The following is a 27763-nucleotide window of genomic DNA, read 5'->3' as shown; positions in this document are numbered from 1 at the left end:
ACACCTATCCTCTCTCAACCCTGGGAAGAGGGCAGAATTAGATCTGGACTAATCAGGAGATGCTTGAGTCTTACAAACATTATAATGGTCGATTGTAAAGGCTGGTTATGCACATACCTGGTGCTTACTATTTTCCCACATATATAGACGTTTGTGTGATCACAGCGGGTTAGTGAAGCAGAATTTCAGGTACATGATACAAAAACCTGCAGGACAGACAACCAGGCAAGCAAATAATCATATTCAACAGATGTTCCTTATGGAGGCCTTTCCCACTCTATGCCTCATGTGGCTGAGGAATCTACCATGTCAGGATATGTCAGGATGGAGGTCAAATGGAAGATTTCCACATAGTTATTCATTTGCTCTGTAATGTCAAGTTGGTTATTTTCAGCCATACAACAATGTAGAAACTTGATGTAGCACACTGGTCATAGATGGGCAGGCCCTATGGCATTACAGTGGCTATGCTCCTAAAAATTTAGGAACTTTTTGTGATAAGGGATGATGGATGGATGCAAATCACAAATGTTCATCAAATCACAAGTGTTCATCCACTACAGGGAACATTTCAATAGCTTTTCCCCCTGAATATAGGATAAACTTTAGAACAAGTCTGTTGGCACCTGCAAGTCCAGAATAAGATCATGGTTCTTCCGATTTCCCCTTTGAAACACTGAAATAAATTGAATTGGAGTCTTTGTCTTACTTCCCTGAGGTCCTCTTTAACTATTCCCATGTAGCATCCCCAAGAAAGAATAATCCCTTGCTCTACTTCTATCAGCTGACTGGTGGAGGAAGGAATGGCCAAACCAAGGGCTACCTGTCTAAGCACTGCTAGTCTATGCATGAAAAAAGATGAACAGGAAGACTCTTAAGAAGAAAAAGGCTGAGCTGATTAGCATCTATCTTGGGACACTTTAGAATCAGGATTTCTTTTCTCAGGGCCAGAAATCTGAATGGGCCTTAGATAAGAAGGTGGCATACAAATGTTTCAAATAAATAAAATAAATTCATTTAATTTATTTAATCAAATAAATAATTCATTTAATCAAATAAATAAATTCATTTAATTATGCCCATCTTTATCCCTAATTGGGGGGGGGGGGACTTAAACCAGGTTACATTGTTCTGGCCTACATTTTAACCTCACAACAACCCTGTAAAGTAGGTTAAGCTGAGAGCGTGTAACTGGCCCAAGTTCACCCAGCAAGCTCCCACAGCAGAGTGGGGATTCAAACCTGGGTTGACACTCTAGCCACTACAACACACTGGCTCAGTCTTTTCATTGGGATATTTTCAAACTTGTTTGGGGTCTGTCGCATTCTAGGATAAAATAATAATCATTGAAAATCTGGGACATTTTGTGAACCTGTTAAAAAAAAACAGCCTTGAACTTACAGACTGAGAACATTGGGTTTATTTTCTCAAGAACAGTGGACCAAAACTGGAATAAATAGAAAATGATTTTGCCATCATTTAATGGCGGTATTAAAATAACAACTAAACTAAAAACAGCTGTTGCACACAGCAACTTCGTATCAGCTCCCTGATGAAGCTTTATATGGGTAATCCTGCCACATGCTTTGTAGCAACACACAATCCATCCTTGGTTATAGAACACATTACACTTATCCAAGCATTTTTCTACTAAAGGACATTCTGCAGCACAGTTACCTCTTCTGAAAAATCAATATCTTCAGTGTGATCAGCATCTCAGCAGTTCTTTCAGTCCTCAGAGATACAACAGAAAACTTTTACCAGAGCAAAATTTTACACTTTCCAACAGTAAGCAGATTTTACACTTCTACAATAGGGTGATCAGGTATAACCGGGTAAAACTGCACATCCAGATGTCCATATTTGACAACGAAGATGCTGTCAAGGGGGAATGATTAGTTTGTTTAAAAATCAGTTTGCAGATATATAGTAAGATTTCATGCTCTTCATCAAATAGATGGAAAACTAGATGGATTTTTAATTTAGGAAAAAACTTCCAGAGCTGTACTCCCAACTAATTTTGCAGAATTTTCTCACACACACACACACACAAACAGGCATGACTAAAAGTCAAGCATGCTGTCTCTCTGCTTCTATTATGCACTCAATTTTTTACCTAATCATCACTCTCATCCTCATCAAATGAGAGCAAACTGCTATTTTTCACTTGCTTGGTTGTATTTTGCATGGTTGGAGGAATCATCTTTGTCTCTTTTTTCTTCTTACTTGAGCTGGCTGTCAAACCAGAATACTTCTCTCCTGATGGACGCTTGGAAGGCTTTCTAAAAACAATTTTTCCATCTGCAGAATCAGGTTCATCATCTAAAGCAAAAACAAATGATTGTTAAGTAATCACCACAGAACTATGCTGCTCTACTTGCAAGCAGTATAATAATATTATGCAATCTACTTACATAATAGGGTCACGATGCCTTAATGTTTTGCTCCCACTGTAGTATGATGACCTGAGCCACCATCTTCTCTTGAGAAATTTTTCTAGGTACATGCCCTTTGCTCACCATATTTCAAGCCAAGGAAAAGCAGAATGCAATTTATAGAGAGAGTTTATGTGGTACCCAGAAGAAGGTCATGAACATTAGACATCTAAAGATAGAAACCGTTTTTGTGCTTATTCTGAATTCAATACACTGTTTAAAAATAAGATAGAAATCATAAGCACATTTACTGGGAAGTCAGTTCCAATGAATTCACTGGGACTTATTTTGAGTATGTATATTTAAGACTGTCCTGTAAGCTACTTGGGGAATACTTTGAAGGAGCAGACTATAAATATTTTAAACAAAATAAAATCTAATGAGGCAAATAGCCACCCAGTGTTTAAAACAATTTTAGCGTGAACCATGTTTCCAGCTGGTACAGGCCCGTAGCCAGATGGGGGGGCCCACGGGAAAAAAATTTGGATGGAGGGGCCCCCCTCTGGCTCCGATCTCCGTGCCGCTCTGGTGGCCCTGCCCCCTCCAACATGGCACCTCACCCTCTCTCCTTACCTACTCACCAACACGGCGAAACAGGGAAGAGTGGGCTTCAGGAGCTCTTTCACGATGGCCCCCGGTCATGTGACTGGTGGGAAAAGCCACTCCGAGGCCGGCAGTTTTGTGAACTTGCTGAGTGCGCTGGAAAGCCGGCGTACAAACTGCTGGCCTCGGAGCAGCTTTTCCCGCCGTGTGACCAGCAGGGGTGGGGGGACGTCTTTAAAGAGCCCCTGAAGCCCGCTCTTCCCTGTTTTGCTGCATTGGTGAGTTGGGAGGGAGGGAGGGGGAGGCGCCTGCGACGTGGGGTGGGGGCTACCAAAGCGGCGCGGAGAGAGCAGGGGCCGGGGAATGGAGGGGCCATAAAGGTCCAAGGGGGGGTTGGGTGGGGAGGCCGTGCCCCCCCCCCCCCCGTGACTACAGGCCTGAGCTGGTATAACCTGACAAAGTAAAACCACTGCCTGGTAAGAACTGAAATATGTTTGTATTTTGTGTTGCTGTACCCATTGTATGATGGGCCAAGGAGTAAATTTTTTACTCTTCCTCTGTCCCTTTGCAAAAGTGGTTCATCAGGGATATTACAGACTTCCATATGATGAAGAAGAAGAAGACTGCAGATTTATACCCCACCCATCTCTCTGAATCAGAGACTCAGAGTTTACAATCTCCTATGTCTTCTCCCCCCACAACAGACACCCTGTGAGGTGAGTGGGACTGAGGGGGCTCTCACAGCAACTGTCCATTCAAGGACAACTCCTGCAATAGCTATGGCTGACCCAAGGCCATTCCAGCAGGTGCAAGTGGAGGAGTGGAGAATCAAACCCGGTTCTCCCAGATAAGAGTCTGCACACTTAACCACTACACAAAACTGGCTCTCTTGTGGCTGCAAAAAAAAAAAATTCTGAATAAAGAAAAGTTCTAGGATTCTTTGATCTAATATTTCACTGTGAAATGAATTTGTTAAACTACTACTCTGTTGTTCGTACTTGTTGCAACAGCCTATAGCTAAATGCAATAAAAGCAGCTTGGCTTGAAGTGTCAAACATACAGCTTGTGGGCTTCTATTCGGCCCGAGAGCAGCTTATCATTATTGCCAGATAACAGAGGTTGTACATTATGTCCCTATATACCATCCCAGTGATAATGCATAATGGGCAACGGAAGTGGGAGGGTGGGCAGCAGGGAGATACTTTAAGGAAATACTGTTAGAGTGTTAATGTTTTAGGCATGTTTGTATTTTGAGTAAATAATAATATTGTTGTTAAATGGGTTTGCCTGTGACCTTTATAAAGTTTATATCTCCAGAACCTGACACTACATTTTATGGTGCACATGGCCTGGCCCAACAAAGTGGCATTTATACCAGATCCTGCCCTTGTAACAAATGAGTCCAACATCTCTGATTTAATGCTTCATATTATTTCCTGACAAGCAACACTCCAAAGGTCACCCTGTTCGAGTCAATGAGAGCAGTCTACAAACACTGTAGCACCTGCTACCATTCATTGAAATGTCCTCACTGAAACAAAGGCTGGCTGCAGGGCAAAGGGTGGTTGACAGAATGCAATGGTAGTATATATGAGGTCATTACAATTTATTAAGCAAAAGGTGAAATATATTACTCATTTGCTTGTGGAAGTTTGCAGAGACAAATTCTTGAGACTGGCAGTATGGAATAGGAAGACCCTGCTGAGAGACTGAAGCTTCTCAAAAACTATTCTGCTAGGTACAAAGATCCACTGTCGTGCATCAAGAGCGAAGCCTCATGCTGGAATGGTGTGCAATTTAGATGATTTATAGACGACAGAGCATTAACGCATCCGAGCTTCTTCCGGGCAACTCATTTTTCTTAACTAAGTAACAGAATGTTTTAAAAATCAATTGTGTAATAGAAACTTGCCAAAAACACTGTGGCTGATTGATCCTTATTTAATAATGCACTCTATGCCCTTAACACTACTATTATCCTGAGGTTTATAATAAACCGCAGCTGTAATGGAACATGCTACCTTTTTCATCAAGGCTGTCAGGGAAAGTGGTGCAAAAGCTGATTAAATGTGAACAAGGCAAGGTACAGAGCATACTTTACTCATAATAATTATAGCATCTCAAAAGCAGTGCTGGGATCCAAACCGAACTCAAGCTATGTATTCAAGGAGAAGAGAATTTGGTCCTCAGCTGCTTGTACTGCATTCCTGCGCTCAACTATTACTGTTATTGACGACACCAGTGCAGGGGGGAAGCAAAGCAGTGCTGACCTATTCCTCTTCTTCCCTCCTATCCAAGTCTCTGGGGGTCTGCAGGACAGGCCAATGAGAAAAGAGATTCCAAAGTGAGGTAGCTCATGGCCACAGGAGAAGCACAGCAGCTGGGCTACAGCCACTGGAAGCATTAGACATTATTTTGGAATGACTGCACGGCAGCCCGTTATTTGGATTGGCGATGGGCTGGACAATCTGAAGAAAGAAAAAACCAAGGGGGACAAGCTCTAAGGGGCTATAAAGTCTTTAATGAAACACTTTAACAAACATCTGATGTACAAAGAAAAGAATAAGACTGCCAGCAGACCAAGCAACCTTCCACAGTTTGGAAGACTGGGAACACGTCATGAGCTTGAATATCCCCCCCCCTTGCACCCTGTAATTCCCTTCCTGCTTTCAATGACAGTTTGAAATTGAATGTGCACTGGGCAAACTACACTATGCTTTCCAGCACACAGTTTGCCTGGAAACCAGAATCATAAGCCACAATCAAACTGATTACTGCGACTGTAGACAAACTACAGTTTACACAAGCTTTAGCTTCACACAAAATGACAAATTACAATTGCCTAAGAAATAACAGGAGAGGCAAGGAGTCTAAGCACACCTCCCATTGTACATGAACCAAACAAAAGAGAAAGGACCTAGAAAGGATGTGCTGGCTCTTGAAGATCCGTAAACCTTTCAATCAGAACCAGCAACCAATTCCAGGGAGCTCTTTCCTCACTCCACATCTGTCAGCAGTGGTGAGCAAAGAAATAAATCAGTGAGGAATGACTGCAGGTAAAGTCTTATGCAAGCAGTTTACAGAAGGAATGAAAAAGAGAAGATGAGATCCTAAATCAACTCAGCTAACATGTTGAAGGAAAGCAACTTTGATTTGTGAGAGCTTGCAAAAAAAGATACATCCCTTTCACCCAGGAATAAAATACCTCTCACCCATTTCCCAGATACAAGAAGAGTGATGTTTCCACAACGCCCTATACTTGAGCCAATGACCTCCAAAAACTGATGAGTTCTCTATAAAAGTTTGGAGAGGAATTTGTGGAAACAACAAATGCAGCAACAGCAAAAAATCTGAGCCCAGATTTCAAATGGGAAAATTTTCATACAAAGTGAGCTGACAACTGTATTCAGTGCATAGAAATGGGTGGCTTCAGAAGAAGAACAGAAATCAACTTGAGTGTAAAAACCCCCCAATATTAACAGAACAACAAAAATAAGACAGTTGGGTGGGTGAGGGGGTCTGAAAATTAATGCATTTAAAATAAATACCAATGTTCCTAGGGGAAAACAGACAATAATGAAATATACAAATCCTCTCAACAAGTATAACCTGCTCTATCTGGATTTGCTATGTGCCATTCAAGTTTTGTTCACGTGCAGAATGAAAGAACTCAGAATTAGCAATGATCCAGTGCAATGAAATGACAACTGGAGGTCTTACCTTTCCCTGTTTTAGGAATGGTACTTTCAACCCAGGACACTGCATGTCATAAACCTTCCCTGGATCTGTGTGTTTACATGCATGAAGTGTGTCCATGTGCATGTAATGCGTGTTCCTTTTTTTCATGCCACCACCTCAAGTTAAAATCCAGCCTCCCACATTACTAGTGACTAGGAATACTAGTAAAGTCAGCCTCTGAGCAAGCAGAAATGACAGTTTCCCAGTTACTTCAGCCTTTCCCCTGTTCATGAGCGAGCACCTAAGACACGCAAACAGGAGTCTAAATCAGTCAGTTCTCTTAAACAGGAAAGCTTTATTGCTACAGATTAAGCAAGAGAACAAGATGGCTATTCTCATTTCATTTGTTTGGGCTGCTGTCACATTGCAAAGGAAAGTGAGCCACTCTGATGCTCAACTATCACAGTGCATGGAGAATGGTACTCAGTCACCAGGGAGCAGCCCTATATTAAATAGGGTCTAATGCTGGGCTTTGGGCACCTAGCCAGTAGCTCTTTGAGGAGCAATACAGCCCTTATGCTGCAACAAATGTTGTTAGTCTTTGAAGTGTCCCTGGATTCCTATTTTATTTTACTGCTATAGACTAACATCTGGAATCTAGCCTTGCAACAGTGGAGCTCACCAAGACCAACATAGTATAAAGTTGTGGTGAGGCCTCAGTTGTGTGCAGTTCATAAGAACATATGAAGCTGCCTTATACTGAATCAGACCCTGGGTCCATCAAAGTCAGTATTGTCTACTCAGACTGGCAGTGGCTCTCCGGGGTCTCAAGCTGAGGTTTTTTCACACCTCTTTGCCTGGACCCTTTTTTAGTGGAGATGCCAGGGACTGAACCTGGGACCTTCTGCTTCCCAAGCAGATGCTCTGCCACTGAGCCACTGTCCCTCCCCTAAAGGACACCATATCTCGAAAAGGATATTGCAGAGGTGGAAAACGTACAACAGAGGGCAACCCAGATGATTAAGGGATTGGAGCACCTTTTTCATGAGGAAAGGCTGGAGAGCCCATGACTTTTCAGCCTACAAAAGAGCCTACTAAAGAAAAACATGATCAGGTTTATACCCATACAGTGGAGAAAGTGGATAAAGGGAGCTTTTTCTCCCTCTCCCATAATAAAGGACACCCCTCAAAATTATTGGGGAACAGGTTCAAGACAGATGAAAGGAGATACTTTACTCAACATGTAAATAAACAATGGAATTCACTGCCAGTGGAAGTAGTGATGGCCATGAGCAAAAATAGTTTAAAAGGGAGGGAGTTCGATTCAAGGACAAATTTATCGGTCCCTACTAGTCATGGTGACTGAAGGGAGCCTCCATCTACAAAGGCAGCAAACCTCTGAACACCAGGTGCTGGGAGGCAGCAGCAGGGAAAGGCCTCTGCCCCTATGCCCTGTTTGTTTGGCCTTCCAGAGCAATTGGTTAGTTGCTGTGCAAAACAGTATGCCGGATTAAATGGACCGAGGTGTGATCCAGCAGGGTCTACTTAAGTGGGTAACTGCAAGCCTGCAATTTCCTCCCTTACTACCTCCACATGCTCATGTAATCACTTATTCAGAATGCCCTCCTGACCACGTTTTCCCTCAGTATGCGGACAGTGACCCTTATCCACTTACCGAACTCAGAACTGAAAAGCAGATACTGCAGTAAAGAGAACGATAAACTGATTTTGCCAAAGTCAAAAGGTAAAGCTGCACACAACGACAGCAGCTCACCAAGGCTGCCTATCAGCTAAATGTCATCATAAACTCTGAAAGTGCTAAAGCAGCAGTCAGGGACACAGGAAATGTGCCCTAGTAGATAATGGCTTAAAAGGAGAGAGGGAAAAACCCCAAGCAAACTGAACAAGACTAGAATAATATTACAATTTGAATGAACAAGGACACTTGCTGCCAAGTTTTTGGACTTACACATACATTACAATCTCCCAGGGGCCAAATGTACTGTAACAGCAACAGAGGGAAAAATCAGTTCTTCTAGAGATTATAATGAATACCTGGAAAAGGCATTATATATCAATTACCATTTTTCTCCTTCCATAAAATTGTACATCTTAAGAATTACCTTTGACAGCACAGTAATTCTCTCTAGAATTTAAATGGAAGCATAAACATATTTCATTAACATATTTCAGCTTCTTATTTAACACACACACACACGTTTAACTCCAAGGAGTGAACTACCATTACAATGTTACAGTAATACCATTAATATTTATCAAGGAGTTAAACTGTGGCTAAAGGTATCTCCATGAAGGGAAGGCTATTCAGATTCTTCTCCCCAACAGAAAAGATGTAACATACACCATACTGGAGTATGTTCTTCACACAAGTGGTTGTATATAAGATATTGCCTTCTGTTGAGTCAGACTATGGCTGGTATATCCAGCCATCTGCCCCTTTGCCCCAGATGCCACTGCCATCCGCCCTGTTTACTGTTGCTATGCTCCCTGCCTTCCACCCATCCCATTACTTGTCATCAAAAGTCGTTGGGGGGACTGAGAGAAGGCACACCCATGCGAATTCCCTAGAGAGCTGAAACAGCTGCAGCAGCTGCAACATGAACAAGAGAGAAAGAGGCAGTGAGTTCAATGGCAACTGGAAGAGTGGGAGGCGGTAGCAGTAAAGCAAGATCAGTGGGGACAAGGAATCTGGGCATATAAGGCTGGACATACATCCCCTCTAAAGTTACTGCCAAATTACAAATAGCAGTTGTTTTGCTGAGCACTCTGAATGAGAACTTACATGAAACAGTGACCAAAGTTCACACCTCTCTCTGTTTGCTATTTACCTTGAGGTGGAAAGTTAGCATATCTAAATATACCTGTAGCTTTGGAAGTCTCTTTTATCTCTCTTTTAATCTTCATTGCTTCTTCTGCAGTCAGATCTCCTTTCTTCAGCACAATCACCTGTGGTTGTTCATCTTCCTTGTCACTCTCATCACCATCATCTTCAGCTACTGGGAGCTGCTCCTTCTACAGAAAACACAGAAAGTCATATCATTCAGTCATCCCAGATACAGAGCTCTTAAATAAGAGGAAAGAAGAATTTCAGATATTACTGCTGGGAAGTGGCCAAGGACAATATAGCTAAAGAAAAGTCTCAACAGTTGGCAAAATCAAATCAGAGCATAAAATTACAATATGGCAGGGAAAAGGGCGGGCTAGAAAGCTTCTGCCCTATGGCGATAGTGGAGAATGTTGTCAAGTCGCAGCTGACCTATAGCAACCCCACTGGGTATTCAAGGCAAGAGACATTCAGAGGTGGTTTGCCATTGCCCACTTCTGCATTGTGACCTTGGACTTCCCTGGCAGTCTCCCATCCAAATACTAACCAACACTAACAATGCTTAGCTTCAGAGATCTGACAAGATCGGGCTAACCTGGGCCATCATTATTTTAAGAGCAATATACTTTGGGGGGGGGGGGGCAGGAGTCAAACAAAACGACATCAACTGATTCTCTGGGTCATGTAAACTCAAATTCAACAGCATTTTAAAGGCAAATAAAGCTTTTAAGAAATAGATTAAACCCCATGTAACAATCCTAACCAGACACAATAATAATTTTCATCATATGGCAGTTTGTGTAGTATAGCCAAGAGATCCTAAGATTGTCTGGGTGCCATATGTTCTAGCTCTTTTAGCATTACGCACCACTAGGTGGTGAGCTAGACTTGTTTTTAAGATAAGAGACATTTTAGAGCAAAAAGCAATTTAAAACATTTCCATAGGCCTTTTACCGCCCAGTCTTAACAGTGTCATATAGAAAGCTCAATTGATATCAATCCTACTTATTTCCAAGAATGTATGATCGGATAGAACATTAAATGAAGAAGCAGTAGGTTAAAAAAGAAATCTGGCCAAACTTACTTATAGATAACATATTCCAAAAACTTTATCATCAATGTAGTTCCAATTACCAGCTGGATTGTAATCTACTTCTAGTACATTTTAAAAATATCATTTTTTTTACTTTGGAACCTACTTAAGATAGCTTATTTCAAACAATTCTATTAATTTCAAACAACTCTATTAATTTCAGACTTTGGTAAAACACAACCAGTCAGTTTGCCTCTAAAAGTGCAATACTGACTAAATCTATGCAATCCAGCTTGGATGTTTGTGCTATTTCTTATTTCTGCACCTTCAGAATAGTCACCAGAAGCTGCAGCACAGAAAAACAGTAAGGCCCTCTGACATCAGGTATAGACCTACAGATGGCTTTTTTATCACACTGCATAACACTGTCAAAGAAGTGTTGATACCAAGGCAAATGAAAATCTTCCTGTTTCTAATTCTCTGTTGTATTTTTTTTGTGGGGGGGGCTAATTTGGTATGAACCTCTTTCATTGGTTTTACTCTCTGGTTACCAATTGAGTCAGAGGATGCCTTTTTAAAATAAAAAAATGCTGTGGACCGCCACAAAGCTCTAGTTGCAATATTTTTATCTGTCAATTGAGAAAAATACATAATGATAAAAAACTACGGTGAATTCAGTAAAACTTTAAAATGAATTTGTAGTTTATGAATCAAAATAGCACCTACAAACATTTGAAAAAACAGTAATAAAGCACACTCAGATGCTTGAAACAAAGCGTTTCTTGCTTTACCTACTTCCTATCAATGTAGATAATATAGACCAAAGACTTGACACAGTACAAGAAAGTTTTGTTTCTGTATTAGGGATGGGCATGAACCAGGAAAATTGTGGTTCATGTTGGTTAGCGGCTTGCTTGATTGTGCAAACCAAACGAACCACAAACTTACATGAACCACCATTTTCTCAAACTGGTTTGTGTTTTGTTTGGTTCAGGAGGTGATCGAATAGCTCCCTTGCGAGAGAGAAGCTAAACTCACTGGGAGTCTTCAGCAGGCTCTCTTCCACCTGCCCTCTAAATCCATCACTCAGCAAACAAGTCTTCTGCTCTCACAACTACTAACTCTTCTCTCTTTGTGCTGCAAAGTGAAAGCAGCTGAGTTACAGTGTGGTATTATATCTGCTCCCATAGAGCAGAATGGAAGCTCCATGGCTGGCTCCCAGAACTGCCAATCAAGCTATGGACAACTGCTTTGGGTGTTTCGAGGGCTCTCCACAAATCCACCCCCAGCATTGCCTAGGAATTGATTGAATTGGCACCAGGCTGTCTGGAGAACAAACTGCAAAAACAAACCACCCAAACCTCCATGGAAAAAAGGTGGTTCCTTTTTCGGTTCAGGAATGACACTATCAAACAAACCAGTTCAAAACAGACCACAAACTGGCCCAGTTTGTGCTTGAACCACGGTTCATTCTTTGATTTGTGCCCATCCCTCGTCTGCGTAGTTTGGAGTTATTGGTGTGGCTTCCTAGAATGATCCATTTGCTAACAAGTTAGCTTGTTTGTACTTATGGGAATTTGTGCAGATGTTCAATGAGCTTTCAGTCCTTGACAGAATAATTGGTGGATACTTTTAAATTTTGGTTTTAACCCTTTTAAAAGTAACAAGTGGCTTCCTAAGATGCTGACAGGTACCAGAGTCTGACACAAAAAATGATTAAAGCACAAAATGTTCCTCAATGAGAGAATTCTCAATTGTGCTGGATCCAAGCATGATCATGGGACGCCCAGTTTCTTCTCCCACCACCATGGTCTTAGTGACAGCACTGAAGGAAGACCTCATCTCCAGAATTTACTGTCACATGTCTGGGCGTATGTGTCGAGCTGCAGGTCTTTTCCACAACTAATTAGATTGATTACTTATTCAGGTGGCAAAATGAGAAATCCAGAGGCATTTTAATGAGTAGGACAATTTATTCCACCATAAGATTTCTTCAACAGGAGCTTGTATCAAATGCATGAACTGCACATTCACACTGCTAGCAGCATCTAAAAATGCCTTAACATGGAGCTGTGTTGCAACTGGGAGGGAAATGCACTTCAGACATATTCTTCCCAGCTTTGTATGTAGCAAGTCTGAGCTCTAGTACTCTGAAGGCTTCCTGAAAGTCCCACTTATTCTTCATTGGAAAACACTGCTTAAGAACAAATGAGAAACAAGTCAAATGATATTGCCTTCATCAAACTGATATTTTAGAAATGGGTGGGATGGAAAGATAGAATGACACGCCATGTCTGGGACAAACCCTCCTACTCCACACTTAGGGAGCTGCCCTAGAGTGATCAAGAGGGAGCTTCCTGGTTAAGCTTCCAGGCCCCTGGCAGCTGCCTGATATAGCTCTGGGCATTGCAGATACATGGGAGGTGCCAGGGAGGGGTCAAGGAAGCCAACCAACAGGTTTGCAAGGAAGCCACCAGCTGAGCAGCAGCTCCTTTAAGGACAGCAGCCCATACCTCAGTTAAGGTATAGGCATTTCCAGCTGTTGCCAGAGATGGGAGGAGGTAGGCAGTGGGAGCCAATACACCTCATCCAGGTGTCTCAAAAAAAGCAATTCTCCTTGTGAGCAGAGAAACAGCATTCACTGAGCTGGTGCACGGGGGGGGGGGGCTACATCTAAGGCTGGACCAATGATACCTGTCTAGGTGAGGGGTTCAGGACAGATGGACCCAGTTAGGGAGGCATGGCTGCACTGCAGCAAATCAGCTGGGAGATGAAAGAGACATGGCTGCCATGGAGGCAAACCTGGGGAGAAGCTGGATAGATCTGCAGATCTCTTGCAATAACTCTGCTGCCCCCAGACCCTTAGTTGCCTGACCGACACCTGCAGAACTTTTTTTTATCAGAAATCCCCAAGGAACTGAAATTCCACAAATTCTTTCATCCCACCCCCTACAGAGTAATTCTCATTTTTCTCAGATTAAAAATTGCTATGTAAGACTATATTTTAGGGCAACTGAAATGCATCAACCAGTTGTGGTTTCAGATCCACCATGTTCACAAATATAACTTATGTTTATTGCATAATGAGTTAATTCCTTCTCTCATTATACATTTCTGACCTGATTTTGGAAGATCAGCTAAAAATAGCACGTCCTCTTTCTCAGCAAAGTGTGAAACATCTGGTATTCTTCAGACTACTCCATCAGAACTAACCCAGTAAACAATACATTGCAGAACTCGCTGCCACAGGATGTAGTGACAGACATTAGCATTGACACCTTTAGCACAGACCAATTCACAGAGGATAGGCCCATTGGGGGTAAATTCAACCTCCATATTCAGAGGTAGCTTACCACTATACCAGCTGCTGAAGGGCAGTAACAGGGGGAGGCTTTGGCCCATGCTTGTGGCTCAGCCACTGTGGAAAACAGGATACTATCCCATTAATCTGAACCTGCAGAGAGACAGAACTACAATTACCCTTAGCTAAAAGAGCCACATTCACTTCCATCCCTGGCATAAGTCTTGCACTTCAGGAAGGCCTACCTATCCTTCTAGAGATCGTGGTTACAAATTGGGAACCACCTGTCAAGACAAGGCCTACTGTATTTACTTATGACATCACTGCATTCATTTGCCCCCAATAGTTAAAACAAAAGTGTTCTGGCTACAGGCAGAAATTCAGAATCCAGGCTGTAACTGTCAAAGAGGCTATTCCTGCTTGCTTCCCCACAGGAAAAAAAAACTGCAACAAGAGAAACTTGCAAACACAAACAGTAAGAGTCTGGATTTACCCATACTTGCAACTATTCCTTATGGCCAGAGAGAGAATCAATATCCCTATCCATCACAAGTACACAACCAGACAGCAGCACTCATTCTGGATTAATTAATGTAAGATGCATGGTTGAGATCTTAGGACACACACTCAAGACAGTTTAATGAGCACTGATTACCCCTTAACAACTATTACAGTCAAAATGGTTGAAAGCTGAATTTTCACCATCGTTTCAATGCATGTACACAAATGACTCTAACAGACAATTTATGTTTTATAAAACACAAACCCAGGGACTAATTACGTAAGTTTAATTTTCCCAAAGTGTTGATGTATGAGATATTCAGCATCTGCTCAGGGTACATGTCTTCCCCAATATGACAGTGATGGGGAAAGCTCCTCCTGTTGAATTTCTCCAGCATTGAAAGCACAGATGTCCATCAATCACCTGAGATTTGAAGAGGATGCTTTCTTAACATTCAACAGTTTACTGTGGCAGGTCTTCCAATGCTAGGCATGATTACCTAGAAACAAATTTCATTCAACTCAGTAAAGCACTCTTCCAAGTAAACACATGTAGGATTGGGGCCATTTTCCCAGATAGTCTATTTTCCCTAACAACCATGGTGATGTAATGATTATAGCAGACAGGGCTAGAATTGGGGAGACCTGTGTTCAGACATCCACAACGAAGCTTTCTGGGTGAAAGACTTACGAAGAATACATGAAACTGCCTTCATGTCAAATCACTTGTCTATCCAGGCTGGTAGTACATCTCTGAATTCCCCCACATCACCTGCTATGTTACCTTTTAACTAGAGATGGCAGAAACCAAACCCTGGGACCCTATGCTGTAAGCAAAGCTGATATTCTATCACCGGATCTTATGCAGCGATCTTTCATATTACACGATCCATTTGAAGAAGGCCTTCTTACATACAAGTGAGACCCACGACGCCTGAATTCAGGACGCTTCGCCTAGCCTACCTTACAGAGCTGTTGCAACAACCCAGCAGGGTAATGGCGAGCCTCGAACGCCACCCTAAGTGCCTCAGAGGAAGGCTACGATAAAAACAGTCGGTAGACATAGTCCATAGCCAGGAAACGGCTGGGGAGGCAAGCGAAGGGTCAGCGTCGTGGTTACCTTGGTGTCCACCGTAGGCCCCTCCCGATAGCCGACCTGCTCCTTGAAGCGGCTGAGGAAAGCGGGCTCTGCAGGCTTCACATACGACACCTGGTTTCTCTTGCTCATGGCGGCGGCAATCCGAGGCCAACCGAAGGCCCGCCCCTCTGGCCCGCCGCACGGAGCCACGTGACGAAGGTCGCTCCCGCAACTCCGCCTTTCCCTTCCATGTCGGCTCCCGCGTCGGCGCCATAAGGGGAGGAAAGTTTCCTCAGCGCGAAATTCAAATCACCGCCATTTTGAGTTTGGGACTTCAGCCTCCCGCGGAGGACGAGAAGGAGAGGATGGCTCCCGGGATGAAAGGTAAGGCAACGAGCCTGGGGCGGGAGTGCTTCTCAGGGGCGCCCAGACAGCCTTTTGCAGCATTGTTCAGTTTCTGCATCCGCCTTGAGGCAGCAGCGGGTGCTGGATAGAAGAAACAAAGCCGCTTCATCAGCGCCCTTTTTAAAAGGCTCCTTCATTCAAGTCAAGTCGTATTTAAAAAGGAGGAAATGGTGATAGATATATTCTTCCGGCCCTTTAATGGTACTAATGCGTCCCATCTCCCCTTTACAAGGCCTTTTTTTAAAAAGCGAAAACCGGGCGGTGAGCGAAAAATTCTGCGGAGCATCTTATTCCAAAGGTAAAGGTAGTTTCCTGTGCAAGCAGCAGTCGTTTTCGACTCTGGGGTGACGTTGCTTTCACGGCAGACTTTTTACGGGGTGGTTTGCCATTGCCTTCCCCAGTCATCTACACTTTCCCCCCAGCAAGCCGGGGACTCGTTTTACCGACTTCGGAAGGATGGAAGGCTGAGTCAACCTGAGCCGGCTACCTGAACCAGCCTTCCGCTGGGATCAGACTCAGGCTCCGATTGCAGTACTGCAGCTTTAGCACTCTGCGCCATGGGGCTCAATAAAGGTCTCGACTTCCGAGAAAACCACATATTGATCTCTGTGCAAGCGATGGTTTTGCTGGCTAGTGAGGACTGACTCAAGTGATGCTTTCAGATGGATAGCCATGTTACTGTTTACATTTTATTTTATTTTTGCTGTCGAGCTGCGACTTACTTACGACGACCTCCTCGGGGTTTCAAGGCAAGAGACATTCAGAGGTAGTTTGCCGTTGCCTGTCCCTAAGTAACGACCTTGGGGGTCTGTCTCCCATCCTAATACCGACCAGGGCCGACCTTGCTTAGTTTACGAGATCAGGCTACTCAGGACCATGTTACTCTGCTGTGCAAAATAAAACAGGAGTCCTGTGTCGCCTTAAAAGCTAACACAGTTTGTTTTGCTCTAAAGCACAAACGTTTATGCTGGAATAAATTTTGTTAGCCTTTAAGGTGCCAGTGGGTGCCGATTTTAGTTTTCTGGTCAGGGCTATATAAGCTTGTGAAATTACGTTTAGTCGTACTGGAGTTCCCACACAGAACTGGCTGGTGGTAACCACGGAGTAAACAAAACAGCTCCCAAACCTTATCTTTAATATTTATGTAATTAATAACTTTGTGTCTCTTAAGGTCCTATTAATAGGTTTGATCTGATATTCATACAGTGCGTAATGTATTTAAGTGAGTGACCTGGGTTAGTCCAATCTCATTGACCATCTAGATTGAGCTAACAAGTTTTACTGGCTTTTTCAGTGCAGTCCTCCCTCCTGCATGTTTATTTGGACTTACATAATATTGTATGCTTGATATACTCAAAATTGCTGAGCTGAGCAAAGATGAAATTAAAATGAATTCTATCTTGGGGTGGTTTATGTTTGGTTGGTTTGTTCATTTGGCTTTTGTGCTCTGAATACTTTAAATGGGCCTTGTGTGGCATTTTTAAATTGCTTTAAAATGGTAGTGGCATCCTCACGACCACAAGGATGCTGTCACATCTAGTCCTGAACCCAAGAGAGACTACTATAAACTACTGCTGAAAACAATGGATGTTGCAGTGACATTTCTGGGCGCCCTGTTAACCTGAGGCCCGGAATTTGTGGAGCTCTGTATCAAAGAGCAGGCTAGCTCGATCCATCAGTCAGGACTCGGGACCATGTTACTCTGCTGTGCAAAATAAGACAAGAGTTTTATTTCTATATTTCTATTTTTTTTCTATATTTCTAGACAGATTTTCAGATGTAACAAAGCCCAAGATAGTTTACAGTAACAACAGGCCAAAGCAGTTTATAGTTAATACACCTGAAGTCTCCAAATAACAAAAGCAAGACATGTGTTGGAGTAACATGTGTTAAATAAAATATACCATTTGGAGGGCATACTACAATCTCACTAGTCAGGTGACTGAAATTAAATTATTCTTTTTCATTTTTACACTATTAATGTATATTTTGCATTAAATCCAGGAGGGAAAACCCAAATCCACAGTTCTGCTTCCCAGATTTTGTAAGCACACAAAAGTTTGGTAACAAATGTTTGTCCCCTTTACGTTTTCTAGATGATTCACATGATGCAGTGCTATCTCCTTCTAGGTAAGAATTTGGGTACATAAATGTAATGTAATGTAAATATATTTAGTTACAAGTAAACAAGCTGAAAATGTTAGCCTTCGACAAAGCCAGATGATTCTACCTTACTTGCCAGGAACTGGTGTCCATTTTAATCTGTGATGGCACGTGTTATTTCTTAGACTGCAGCAGTAAATTCAAAGGATTGGGCTGCCTGTTGGTATACCATATTGTTTTAAGTACATGTAAGAAGCTGGATAGCAGCTTATTTCCATAATACTTAGACTTATGGTAGTTACAGGTTATTTCCATAATAGTTATACTTACTTCAGAGTAAGTCAGTTTACCTACTTTTGTCTGCTTTCAGGGTCAAAATGTGATTGAAGTTAAATGTTATAAATGGTATAGTTGTTCTACTATTGTGCTCATGCAGATATTTCTTTCTTTAGCACTGAAGGTGATGCTATCAAAGTTTACGTGAGGGTGCGTCCTCTTCCAGAAGGAACTGTACTTGCTGATGGGGATCATGGCTTGTGTTTGTCTGTTCTTTCATCAAGCACTATCCGCCTGCATTCAAAACCTGAACCTAAGATCTTCACCTTTGATCATGTGGCAGATGTGGACACAACTCAGGTAAATTTGCTAGTTTTGCCCATCTGAAAACTCAATTGAAAAGTTCCTAAGAAGCTGACCAAGTTTTTTAAAACTTGGAACAAATAAAACAGCATGTATTTTTGATCATGCATTCTATGTTTAAGAAATAATGAAGTGAACAGTTTACCAGAACCCTTCTTTGGGCTACATCTGAATAAGAGTTGATAGGTATGTGTAGAGATTCAGATGCTGCTTAATATAATAGCCTAAAATGGAATAGAAGAGGCATTAAGGAGGTTTAGTCTATGCCAGGGGTGGCCAAACTATGGTTTCGGAGCCACATGTGGCTCTTTCACGCATATTGTGTGGCTCTTGAAGCCCCCACTGCACCATCATACAGCTTGGAGAAGGCATTTGTCTCTTTAAATCACTTTGCCAAGCCAGCCAGAGACTTGGAGAATGTATTTAAAGTTAAAGCTGCTTTCTTTCCACCTCCCTCCTCCCCCATTTATTTGCCTTCTGTTCTTCCGTCTGTCTTGCAGCTCTCAAATATCTGACATTGATGCTATGTGGCTCTTATGTTAAGCAGGTTTGGCCACCCCTGGTCTATGCTATGCTTGGTACATGAAGGGCTCAGACTGTGTCAGAACTTACCAAGACAACTCAAAGTAACTGTTAGATTACCAGATTTGTGAGCGTTATTACTGGGTTTGATGTTGACAAAATCAGGTTTATAATATGAAATGTGAGATGGACAGTTATTTTTAATTTCTTTTTTTAGTATTTAATTTAAAGTTTTTTAACCCAGGTTTAACCCTACTAAAACTTTACTAAACTGTTCTAATCCAGCAATGGAATGTTATATTTTTGACATGCAAACAAATACTCAATAATGCAAGATACAGCTATTCATATTAAATATATAAGAAGAGTTGGTTTTTATATCCTGCTTTTCACTACCTGAAAGAGTCTCAGAGTGGCTTACAATCGCCTTCCTTTCCTCTCCCACTAAGCTTGTAAGATTTGCCTCTTCCCACCACAAACAAATCTTAGCCAGCCCTTGTGCATCACTCTTCAGCATGAGGCACAGTAGCTCAAATGAGAGAGTGGGAGTGTCAAGGCACCTTGAGGAACGAAAGCTAGCTGTGGAGAAAGAGGAATAAAATCATCAACACCCTACTGACCAGGTTGTTCTTTTCCTGGGTGGTTGCAATGGTGGTGGTGGTGGTTTTATTCTTGGTTCTGTGCAGCCGGCTTGCACTCCTCTTGACAGCTGCTCAGGTGCTGGGATGACAGTGCAGAGCCTGTGGAGAACAGGGTGTTAGAGAGAATGGCCCTTACATCCCTTGCATGAGGCCTGCAGAGGCTGGAGAACATCTTGCAACTTCCAGCATTTTAGGGTAGGAACCAGGAACAGTAGTCAGAACAGCCACATGTGACTCACAGGCCACTAAGTAGCAGCGCTATAGATGGAAGGGCTAGTGGCTTACCTGCTGTATTTTTACTCCTATGATGTGAAGCTAATAAAGGTTATAAAGATAGAGTGCCCCCTTCACAGTTTAAAATGTATTTGTTAAAAAGAGACGGAAGGGGAAGGAAAATTAAGTCAAGGAATCTGACATGACAGCTGAATGCAGAAGGGAATAGTAGTTAAGAGAAGTAAGTTGATCTGATTGTACTCTGTTATTAAGATTTATGATACGTTAACTGCTTCTGTTTTGGTAAGGGCTATGTTCATTAAGTACATTTTCATAATGACTCCAACCTATTACTTGCATACCATTACTTGGAAGCACATCTCATTGATTTCATTATCTCTTGCATAATAAAAATTCTTTTATGTCAGAAGAATTGCTCATATTTTATGAAAAGCGTTTCTGAATATAGGCATATATATTTTGTTTAATGAACAGAGTCTTCTATGCTACGGTATGTATCAGCATTCTATTAAGTCAAACTGCTTCAATCAATATAAAATATTAACACCTATTTGATCTTTTTTGCTTAGGAATCAGTTTTCTCAACTGTGGCCAGAAATATAGTGGAATCATGCATGAATGGCTACAATGGAACCATTTTTGCATAGTAAGGTTTCAACCTTTTATTCTGTGTACATTTGCAATATTTGAATTGATCTGTGGCAGGTTATCAAGTAGTCCTTACCATATTCTTTTTCTTTCTTTTTTTTTAAGTGGCCAGACTGGTTCGGGGAAAACGTTTACTATGATGGGTAAGAAGCAACACATTCATTTATACTTAAAGTATATTTCTCAATCATTTGGACAGGATGTGGGGAATCGCCATAGCATGATACAATTATAACTGCCTTCATGCTGCATACAGTGTGTGTTTAACTTCTCTTCCAGCACTTTTTCAGGGACTAGTCTATGAAGCTCTTTAATTTTAAAACAGTGCATATTCAGGCATCTTAGCAGTGTTCCTGACTCTGATCTTTTATTCAGCAATGGCAGCCTTCGGGCCAAACTAGATGTGATGGCATCCCCACATTCAACATAGGGACAATGCTGCTATTTTTAAGCCTAATGTGGGCGATTTATCAGACCTGCAATGTGTCAGTGTGAGACTTTTGTCTCTTTAAAGGCATTAAGAAGTCATTTATGAAACTTTTTGTTTTGCTTAGGACCACCTGATTCTGATAACTTCACTCATAATCTTAGAGGAGTAATTCCTCGGAGCTTTGAATATCTGTTTTTTCTCATTGACAGAGAGAAAGAAAAGGTAAGCCCCCTCTTAAAGAAAAAGACAGAAAATTCTTAATTGCCAATTGGCCAGTGATCTGTTTTTATTAGTAGAAATATAATACTTTTCACCTATTCTTGAATGCCCTGCATTTATGGGAGGAGGACTGCATAGGCTGGCTGGGACATCTAGATATCTAGAGGAGGGGTGGCCAAACTTGCTTAACATAAGAGCCACATAGAATAAGCATCAGATGTTTGAGAGCCACAAAACAGGGAGGGAGGGAGGAGTGCACATAGGTGGGAGATGGAGAGGTGGAAAGAAAGCAATTTTAACTTTAGATGCACTCTCCAAGCTGCCAGCTGGAGATTTAAAGGGGAAAAAATGCCTTCTCTTAGTCGGCTGCCAAGGCAGTGGGGGTTTCAAGAGCTACACAATATGTGTGAAAGAGCCACATGTTGCTCTGGAGCCGCAGTTTGGCCACGCATGATCTCGAGTGATACCTATTTATTGATGGAGGCAAGTGGTCATGCAGCTTGCTACTTTCCTGTAATAAGTATCAGTTGCCTTCTGCTAAGCAAGAGGGTGACAAACCTTCTAATGCATTGATCTGTTGCTTCCCTTTCTTATTTAATGGCAGTACTAGTATCATAAAATTATATTCATTCAGTTTCTAGCATAAGATAGTGTATTCCCCTATGGGTTTTATATGCTGCCCTCTGTCTCCTTCCCAGAGAGATAGCATTAGTGTAGAGCTATTGTAATGCTGCAGTGTGTACAATCTTTCTTGGATTCAAGGCCTTTTGGCCTTTAAAGCAGAAAGGAGGTAGTGTTGTGTTTATAGCTAACACAGGTAGTGTATTTCTGGGCTGAAAACACACACTGGGCAACTGCTGCAGTCATTCCTGGCTTCAAATGGCCAGAACCAGGTTTCAGAAGTAATACAGAATAAGCGGGTAGTTGCACTGAACACGATGATGTGGGTTTTCCAGGAAAAAAATCCAATTCAGACAAAAATAATGTTGGGAAAAGAAGGCAAATATACAATGTACAAGCACTGGGGCTTGTCCACGATTCATATTCCTCCTTTCACCATCCAACATGATCAATTTGCAGGGCAACAGCCCTGGCTACTATATATGAACATATAAAGCTGCCTTATACTGAATCAGACCCTTGGTCCATCCAAGTCAGTATTGTCTACTCAGACTGGCAGCGGCTCTCCAGGGTTTCAAGCTGAGGTTTTTCATGCCTGCTTGCCTGGACCCTTTTTAGTTGGAGATGCCGGGAATTGAACCTGGACCTTCTGCTTACCATGCAGATGCTCCCCTATACTATATAGTTATATAATTATGTACTATAGTTATAGATATAGCTTTACATTTGTGGGATGGGAAATTTGCTATGGGGAAAAACAGCAACAAAACTGGAAAATTGTCTGCCCCATATCACTGACTGAACAGGATGCAGAGTAGCAGGACAGAGCAAAACAAGTGAGTGGAACGTAAAGTAGGTGAATTGTAACCTGCAGGACAGAATGAAAAAGACAATAAAATAAATATTTTCCAGGTAAACAAACAGGCCTTTAAACCCTAGGAAGCAGATAGTACTCATGTTTTCCAGTGGAATATAACAATTCTGTCTTTTTAGAGACCAGCTCATATTGAGTATGAGTAGCTATTTTCTGTAATCAAAACATTTTTTTCCACAGGCTGGTACTGGAAAGAGCTTTCTCTGCAAGTGTTCATTTATTGAAATCTACAATGAACAGATATTTGACTTGCTGGATTCTGCTTCATCTGTATTATTACTCAGAGAGCACATCACAAAAGGGGTATTTGTTGATGGTGCGGTGGAACAAGTGTTAACTTCGGCTGCTGAAGCATATCAAGTATGCCCTGTTTTGTTAGAGGGATGTAGATATGGAGTACCTCTGTGCTGTGTATAAAGTAGCAATAATTTCTGAAAACTATGATGGTCACAAGGATATATTTGGGCTTCTTACACTTCTGTACCTTCTTTGTCCGTTAAACTCCTGCTGTTTAGAAATATCTGTATTTTAATAAAAGCACAGATACTTTCATGATTCTCAACTTTTTTTTTCTCATCCTAGATATTTTCAGTAGCCAGAATCCAAAGTGCTGCATGTGTTTTTTTACCGTGCACACCTGGCGGCTTTTCAGCTCTCCACTTACAGTAATGATCACTTGAATTTCTTTGAAAAGATAACTCTGGAGCTGGGGAACTCTCCAAAATAATGCATCATGAGGCGCAAGAAGCTGGCAGTGACTAGAAATGACTGCTAGCCATGTAAGCATGGAAATACTTAGCATGCCCATGCAGGTCTTTTTGGATCTTGGCTAACATTCAGTGCTTCCAGTAAAGTAATGACAAGGACCCTAAATGTCACATTCCAACCAGTGTTCCCTCTAAGCTGAGTTAGTGTGAGCTAGCTCACATTTTTTGGCCTCTGGCTCACACATTTTTGTCTCAGCTCAGGAAAAATGGCCCCAGAGCAAACTAATTCATGCAGTAGCTCACAGCTTTAATGCCAGGAGCTCACAAAATAGAATTTTTGCTCACAGGACTCTACAGCGTATTGATTCCAACTTCAACTTTTGTTGATAGTTGACTGAAGAAACTGGCATAAAACCTCACTATGTAAAAAAACCCATTTTTTTTTTAAAAAAATATAGGAAGGCTGTTTCTAAGTTGCTTTTTAGACTTGGAAGTGTGAAGTATGTGTGTCATTACATATTCATTGTCTATTAGTCAAATAATTAAAATTTAAATAAAACTTATTTGGCTTGCGTCTAGACCAGATTTATGCCCATTTGTGAGTGCATTAAGGTTAATACAATAGTATGCCCAGACATTAAGATAGCATTGATTACTGAGGTTGGCTTTGAAATGGGCTGTACAATACTGCTTGTGTCTTCTTTTGACAAGGTGCTAACAACGGGCTGGCGAAATCGTCGTGTAGCATCTACCTCAATGAACAGGGAGTCCTCAAGGTCCCATGCCGTTTTTACTATCACAATAGAGTCAGTGGAGAAGAGCAAGGATGTTGTGAACATTCGATCCTCTCAGCTCAATTTAGTGGATCTGGCTGGATCTGAGAGACAAAAGGATACTCACGCTGAAGGAGTTAGGTTAAAGGTCAGTGGAGCAAATATGTAGGTTCTGTTTTTGTTTTTGAACAAAGATCTTTTTGAATTACCTCTTTCTTTCTTTCTCCCTCTAGGAGGCAGGTAACATCAACCGATCATTAAGCTGCTTGGGCAAAGTGATCACTGCCCTTGTTGATGTAGGCAATGGGAAACAGAGACACATCTGCTACAGGGATTCTAAGCTCACTTTTTTACTACGGGTAATGTATGCCATTATCTTGTTTGCACAGCTGGTTTGAAAAGGAGAGAAGCTAGTGATAGTTAGATTCTCTTTTAGAGTAAATGTGCAGGGGTGTGTGTATGTGAATGAAGTCTGTTACTTGTGGTGATTCCTCTTGGGAAGTTGATTATTTGAGGCAATCAAAAATGTTAACTGAAAAGCCATGGAATGATACCAAGAGTCTGTTCCCTAATCAGTTTAATCTGAATGTATGTTGCAATCCAAACTCTAAACTATATAGATCAAGGACCTGCCACAGTTCCTTAGGGCCTGTAAAACAGAGTTTTTCCACTAGGCCTTTGAGTGAGGTGGTGGACATCAAACATTATCTAGCCCCTCCTATAAACTTGCTATAATCTGCTGAAATCTGTTGGTCACTGGACTTAGTCTGGACTATTCTAGAGCATTGAATTGTTTGGGAATATCTTCTCTGGCTTATCCTCTCCTTTCCTACTGTGGCATTGTATGGTGACACCTGTAAAATGATTGCTGAAATGATATCTTGTCCCTTTGGACTATTGATTTTATAGCATTAGATCTGGGTTTTATTGTATAATGTTATATGCTATAACCAACCCTAAGCCTGCTTGCGGGAAGGGTGGGATAGAAATCAATTAAAGAAAGAAAGAAAACTTTTGTATTCTGTTGCATAGAAAAGTGTTACCTGTTTAGCTTCCAAAGGTCAATTATAAACACATTTATCATTGTGGCAGTGTTGCTGTTCTTTAAATACAGAATTTTACCAGAATATAATAGTGCATATTAGCCACCATGTTCTGTGTCACTGGCCTGGTTGATTGTCAAGATGTATACACTTTGAGGAGGTTTTATGTACTGTTGATAAGAGGGTGGGGATCTTCAAGAATAAATGCAAAGTAAGTAGTGTGTGGAAAAACTGACATTCATTTATTTTGTAATTGTTGCTCAGTAAGAAGAGCATTGCTTCCCATGATGAATTCAATCATTCCTGTAATCTATTCAACCTTTCCAGAAATTTGGCAGGTTTCATGTTGTTTAGTCACTTTGCAAGGAACTACAAATCCAAAACTAGCATTGGAATGAATCCAGAATTATTCTGTAATTAACCATAAGGTATTCATAATTTGTTAAAATATTTTCTCCTGATGGACTCAATGTAGCTTACATCATAAAAAACCACAGATACAGAAATGCAGTACAGACTAAAAAGGCAGAAAAAGCAAACAGTTCATCACACTGACTGATTGCCCCTCAAGGGTTATTAAAAGAGCATTGTAAAATCTTTGCATTACAGAGGTTCTGGAACCATTACCCAGTTGGAGGCTTTCCTCATATCCTCGGACAGACCATTCCATAAGACAAGAGGGTACTACCAAGAAGGTCCAGGCAGAAATAGTTCTTACACTAGGTGAAAGAACAGATGATAATCCTTCTTCTGATCAGAGCTTCCATACAGGCACATAGGAATCATTCTTTGTTACGACAAGATGCAGTAACCAGCCCTTGTTCAGCTGGTGACACAACAGGTGTTTGAACTTCCCCCCTCATCCCCTTTCAGACGACTCTGCATTAGTGGTACTCCACATCTCAGACAGCCATATTTGTTAACTGCCATCAACCAAAACCACCATGATTTACTTCCATCCCTGGTGTGAGGTCTGCACCTGAGGAAGGCTCCCAGTTTACCTGTTATTCAGGAGATGGCTGTTACAAGGTGGGAGGCATCTGTCAAGCACAGGGCCCACCAGGCAAAGACCTTGCCCACTTTCTTGAAACATGGGGATATGCCAAATTGGGGTGCAGCACATAAGAGCACATGTGATTCCTGAGCCATTGAGTGAGTATCACTGCTCTGCACAGTCTGTCTTTTATCAACTAATTCCATATAATGTTAGATTACTAAATCGTTACAAGATGACTTGCGCTTATTACAGTGTCCACAATAATCAAGGCAATGCAAAGTTGACAGTTTTATCCTATGTGGCAGCTTTGAGCCTGTGCTGTAGCATTGGATTTTGTGTTTTTTTAGAAGTAAACTTTTGGTAATTAGAGATCCAGGTAAGTGTTCACATATGGTTACATAAAGCAGTGGTTTAAATGTGGTGGGAGATCAATTGTATATGCCTGTCTTCTTTAATCTTCTGATATTCCATATGGTTAGTGGGCAGGTGACCTTTTTGGTTCTTTTCCAGTCTTGCCACAGTACAGAGTTAAGCATGCATCATTTAACTATGCAGTTTGGGATTTATTTTTTGCACAGAAACTGGCTTTTATTTCTTATTGGTAGGTTTCATAGTGTATTCTGCAATTGACTTCTATGTTTGCATTGTCAGGTACTAATGGGAAAAAACAGCTCATTGTAGCTATATATTTTTCAGTAATGCACAGTGCCAAAGCAGTTGTGTCTCACTTTGAAATATCTTGTCACTGAAGACACTCTGTCCCCTTCTCTTGTCTCCACAGTGGAATATTGAATTTTAAAAGTGGGGAGGGGGACTAATCTGCAGTATGTATTTCGAGCTGTGTAATGAGGGGTGGTTGAAATCAACTTTCATGTCTTCAAACAGGATTCTCTTGGAGGTAATGCAAAAACTTGCATCATAGCAAATGTTCATCCAGGATCCAGATGTTTTGGTGAAACCTTGTCCACTCTTAATTTTGCTCAGAGAGCAAAACTAATTAAAAACAAGGTATGTTAGATGATGTGTTGTAATTAGAATGTTGTGTAATATTTTGAATATTCGGTCACCATTTTGTTTGCAAATATATGTGTACATACAAATCTTTGAGCCTGTGAATGATTTACAAATAACCAATCCTATGCCCCCATGGTGCAACACCAAATTCAAATGTTGGCCTATCAACTTTTGATTTACCATCTGCGCCTGCCATGGTAACCACAAGTAGCCTTTGAGTATGCTTTTTTAAAACCAGTTTTAATTGTTTTTATAATATGTATCTTAGAAGCTTGTCTATTATTTTTAATTGTTTGCAGCCCTAGGGACTGTAAACTGGGTGGAAAGGTGGAATAAAAATGTGTTCAATAATAGGAAGGAAAAGGTGTGCAGCACAGAGGTTATATAGCTTTATTAGCTTTCTTAAGCTTTCAGAAGTCCCGCTTAGTATGTCTTCAAACTCTGTTTACAACCATAAGAGCTAAAATTGCAAGCATGCC

The 27763-nt window shown here is 41.4% G+C and overlaps 2 protein-coding genes across 3 annotated transcripts in view; one reads left to right on the top strand and one right to left on the bottom strand.

The window, feature by feature from the left end:
* Nucleotides 1-1402: 1402 nt before the first annotated feature.
* On the bottom strand, nt 1403-15798 carry KIAA1143 (KIAA1143 ortholog). 2 transcript variants are annotated; one of them, XM_060247487.1, is made up of 3 exons: nt 15457-15798; nt 9539-9689; nt 1403-2322 (listed from the first exon to the last, which is right to left on the bottom strand). In XM_060247487.1, exons 1-3 carry the CDS (start codon nt 15562-15564, stop codon nt 2117-2119), a joined length of 465 nt encoding a protein of 154 aa, XP_060103470.1. In that variant the 5' UTR covers nt 15565-15798; the 3' UTR covers nt 1403-2116. The 2 variants fall into 2 exon arrangements, with proteins under 2 accessions (XP_060103470.1, XP_060103471.1); XM_060247488.1 differs by having other exon boundaries at nt 9539-9686; nt 15457-15598.
* A 2560-nt stretch (nt 15799-18358) lies between these two features.
* KIF15 (kinesin family member 15) overlaps nt 18359-27763 on the top strand; it is a 47846-nt gene continuing 38441 nt past the window's right edge. The window contains exons 1-8 of the mRNA XM_060247486.1: nt 18359-18558; nt 20528-20604; nt 20712-20749; nt 21161-21258; nt 22931-23110; nt 24169-24378; nt 24464-24589; nt 27156-27278. Of these exons, the coding sequence (XP_060103469.1) occupies nt 20573-20604; nt 20712-20749; nt 21161-21258; nt 22931-23110; nt 24169-24378; nt 24464-24589; nt 27156-27278 (807 nt within the window). The 5' untranslated portion in view covers nt 18359-18558; nt 20528-20572. The remainder of the gene's footprint in view (nt 18559-20527; nt 20605-20711; nt 20750-21160; nt 21259-22930; nt 23111-24168; nt 24379-24463; nt 24590-27155; nt 27279-27763) is intronic.

This window comes from Heteronotia binoei, chromosome 10 (assembly GCF_032191835.1).
Source record: "Heteronotia binoei isolate CCM8104 ecotype False Entrance Well chromosome 10, APGP_CSIRO_Hbin_v1, whole genome shotgun sequence".
Classification (NCBI taxonomy): Eukaryota; Metazoa; Chordata; class Lepidosauria; order Squamata; family Gekkonidae; genus Heteronotia; species Heteronotia binoei.
Note: the sequence above shows the minus strand (reverse complement) of the source record. Positions and strands in the feature narration are given on the sequence as shown.